General features: G+C 32.4%; 1 protein-coding gene across 1 annotated transcript in view; it reads right to left on the reverse strand.

Annotated features, from left to right (window-relative positions):
• LOC110028396 (methyltransferase-like protein 13) overlaps positions 1–3,333 on the reverse strand; it is a 6,100-nt gene extending 2,767 nt beyond the window's left edge. The window contains exon 1 of the mRNA XM_020730229.1: positions 3,098–3,333. Within this exon, the coding sequence (XP_020585888.1) occupies positions 3,098–3,281 (184 nt within the window). The 5' untranslated portion in view covers positions 3,282–3,333. The remainder of the gene's footprint in view (positions 1–3,097) is intronic.
• Positions 3,334–4,413: the final 1,080 nt, after the last annotated feature.

A 4,413-nucleotide genomic window follows, 5' to 3' on the forward strand; every position in this document is an offset into this window, starting at 1 on the left:
TCTTTCATGACACAATTCCTCTAGTCATCATAAAAATATAACCTGTAGTGGATCTTCTAATGCCAAGGCAACCAACAAAATCAAAGTAGGAATAACCCATGATCCCTAAATGATCTGTTCTCTAATATGTGAGTATAAACTCTTCTGTTCTCATTAAATATTGCATAACCCATTTTACTACTTTTCAATGATCCATTCATGGTTACTTTGATATATGCCAAGCATTCCAACAATGTAGGCAACATTTGTATGCGTCCAACTTGAGAATACATAAGACTCCCTACTGCAAATGCATAAAAGATCTTTTCCACATCTTTCTTTTCAAAATCATTTCTTGGGTATTGAAACATACTAAATTTATCACCCTTAGTCAAGGGTGTATCTCCTCGTGCACAATCCTTCATGCCAAATCTACTAAGCATTTTATCGATATATGTCGATTGTGATAAGCCAAATATACCATGAGAACGATCTTGATGAATTTGTATACTCAACACAAAAGATGCATTCCAATATCTTTCATTTAAAATTTCTTTTAAGCAAATATCTTAGTTTCATACAAAAGACCTATATAACTGCTTGCTAGTAGAATATCATCGACATATAGCACATGAATTATACATTCACTCCCACTGACCTTATCAAAAATAAATTGATCAACAATATTTTCTTTAAAACCAAAAGAAGTCACTTGATCAAATTTTTATGCCATTAAAGGGATGTTTGTTTTAAACCATAAGTGGATTTTTTTAATTTGCAAACTAGATGTTTAGAATCAATTTCTTTTTAAATTTTTTGGTTGCAGCATATATATCGTTTCTTCAAGTTTACCTATAAGAAATACTGTCTTTACATCCATTTGATGTAGCTCTAAATCAAAATAAACTATTAATGTCATAATAATTCTAAAAAACTCTTTCGAAGAAACATGAGAGAGAGTCTCATATAATCAACTGAGTGAAACCTTTAGTGACAAGATGAGCCTTATATCTTTCGACATCTCTTTTTGAACACATTTTGGTTTTAAAAATCCATTTACAACCAATTCTTTTTGTAAAGTTAGGCAATTCAACAAGATGCAAATATCATTATTTTTCATTGATTTCATCTCATCATTCATGACTTTCATCCATTTATGGAAGTTAGCATTTTCTTGATTTGACTAAAACAGATCGGATAATTTTCCAATTCAATATCAAACTCATGCACTTGGAGATATGCGACATAAACATTTGAAATTGCTATCCTCCTCTCCCTAAATGGATCTCTTTAATGGCACTTCAAGTTTAGGTTGTTGTTAGGAGTGTCAAAATTGACCCGACATGTCAACTCGACTCAAAAAATTTGGGTCAGATTGACCGGAATAATTTTCGAGCTGGGTTCAGATTAATGAACTTAACCCGTTCAATTTTTTGGGCAAGGTTCGTGTTGACCCGCAACACAAAAATGACCCGCAGACCTTAAATTGACTTGAAATAGACCAGTCAACCATGAATTTACCTGAATTGACTCAGTTCAACCAAAATAATGATTTTTCTTATATTAAACGGGTTTATGGATCAAGTTCTGGTTCGCAAGTTGAAGAAAAGTAAGTTTCAGGTAGAGATTCGTCAGGTTCGAGTCATACCTATTCGAGTCAGGTTTAAGTCATACCTATTCGAGTCAGGTTCGAATCATACCTGTTTGGGTCGGGTCAATTTTAAGTCGGAATTTCGACTCAACATGCTGACTAGAATTGACACCTCTAGTTGTAGTGATTCTTCAATATAAGTAGGAGGTAACTCAGAAATATCTTGATTATCTTGATTTACAACTTTAATATTATCAGACAAAATTATTCGATCACTTTCAATTGTAATAACAAAAATAGTAATATATTTCTCTTCAAAAAAAAAATTCCTAATTTTGTTACTCCCAACCCACTCAACATCCTCAATAAATTTAGAATAACACGCCTCGAAAAAGAATTTATTTAAAAAGATAAAACTTAAAACCCCTTATCCTTTCCAAGTATCCAACAAAATAACAGCTAATAGTTATGGAGTTTAATTTTGTTTCATTAGACTAATATTTCCTAGCCTCAGCTGGAAATCTGCAAGCATGAAAATGCCTAATATTAAACTTTTTTCTTGTCCATAACTCATATGACGTTTTAGCTACTAAATTGTTAGGAACTCTATTAAGGATATATAATGTAGTTTTTAAGACTTTAGCTTTGAAAATCTTAAATTTGTCCCGTGATCCTGACTTCTCATATATCAAGTATAAATACACAAAACTACAATGGTCATCAATGAAAGTAATAAAATATTGTTGGACATTTCAAGAAGCTGTATGAAAATGACCACAAATATCAGTATGAATTAATTCCAAGACACTTTAACACTTGTTGGCACTAATTTTCTTGATATCTGTTTGTTTTCACAAATTCAATACAAATATTAATATACGATAAATCAAAAGGAGTCAAGAATTTCACCTGACACAAGCCTTTCAATTCTTTGTATAGAAATATGTCATAACATAATCATAAATTGTGCAGAAAAATAGATCGAGATTAGGTGCACAAAACTGTCATCAGACAATTCTAGCTTTTGGGTCATTAATCTAGTTACAGAATTAGAAATTTTCATAATATATTCTCTCATGTTTTTATTGTCTTTATGCCGCATTGAGACAAGTTTACTAAGAATGGTACGTATTTCAACATTTTCAGATATGTTCTTTCCATTTCTTAAAGATAGTTTCATTAAGCACTGAAATGTTATTTAGATTGACAGATATAAAATAAACATTGATTGAAAAGAACAAACTAAACTCACAATTAATAAAATTATCATTTCTGTCTGCATGTAAATAAATAGCAAATAATATGCATGTTCATACGGTGGCATATATGATCAAGCATGACAAAATAGTTAAGCCGATGCTGTCATACCTCAAAAAAAAAAAAAAAAAAATCCTTAACTTTGTTCAACAGATAAAAAAAAAAAAAAAGACAGAGAAGATAGAACCAACAAGCCGGAAACCCTAACCGCAAAATTTCTATGAATAAACCAAAATTTGTTGAAAGTTGCGGGGAAGTAAAAGGGGGTACGCGCATTTCCGCAGCCGACCATGAGAATTTTAGAGGAGCTCGGGATGAGTTTATTGATAATTGGTCGGAGGGCGGAGAATCGCTGGTACCAGTCGAAGGAGGAGCCCCCCTGTTCCCAATACCTCGCATCCCAGTACTCGGCGTCTCCATAGTCGTACGGATGGCTCGCCGACGAGCTGTTCATCGTCTTCGTCCGCCGACCAATCGACAACCGGAGACCTGAGGCGCAAGAACATACTGACAGAAGGACAGTTATTAGTTATTTTATTTATTATTATTATTTTTTTATTTTTCCTTTGATTGGCTGTTTTTTGGATTTTTTATTATTTATTAATCGGGATATTTCTGTAATTTTTATATATGTATAGAGAGAGAGAGAGAGAGAGTTGAATTTTGATTTGTACTGAAGAGTGTAAAAAAAAAAAGAGGAGTGAACAATAATGAATGATAATACACCTTTTTTATTTGTGCATGTCACAAAATAATCACCTTATTTGTAGCCAAGATGATACAATATAGTGATATTACACTTTTGTCATTGCTTTAATTGGGGTTGTAAATGATATTTTAGATATTTTACATATGTGAGTTTATCGCTCCACTATTGTCTTGCTAGGTTAGCTGAACTTGTTTGGTTTATCGGCCCTGTGAGGTCAGTCCACTCAACTAGGCTGATCTAACAATGTCAATCGGCTTGAGTTTGATTGACTTCGGGTGATATGAATAATTTGATTGACTATATTTTATTGATCAGTAGATCTGGTCGGTTGTCGACCCTCAATCCCTAGACGAGCACTTCATATCTGCCTAGCGAGACAAGACTATTGGATAAAGGTTAAATCACTGTAAAACCCATAGGTAGCATATGAGAGGAGTTTCGGGGGGTCTGTGTGCTCATAGATGGTATTGAGGAACTATGAATCATTAATTCTAAATCCCTAATTGTATGACATTTTTTATAATTTTAAAATGATAACGGATAAATATTTTTTGACGGGAAGCATTATACCCCAATTATAAAAATAAACATTATCATTAAATCATGAGATTTAAAATATAATTCATTCCACCCAAAATCTGCAGCAGATGACCACTTGGGTCGCCATCAGCACCTTCTGCTGAAGTATCGCTTTCTTTCAATGCTTTCCTTTCCCACAATAATCAAAATCTATTTATTACGGCATTTTCGGCATTTTTATATATACACCACATAAGAAATATATATTTACATGCCTAATGACTAAATTTTTATATTTACATACATAACACTAAAATTAAAAATAACGCCATCACTAATTTTAAAAAATAATATATAT

This window comes from Phalaenopsis equestris, unplaced genomic scaffold (genome assembly GCF_001263595.1).
Source record: "Phalaenopsis equestris unplaced genomic scaffold, ASM126359v1 Scaffold000511, whole genome shotgun sequence".
Taxonomy (NCBI): Eukaryota; Viridiplantae; Streptophyta; class Magnoliopsida; order Asparagales; family Orchidaceae; genus Phalaenopsis; species Phalaenopsis equestris.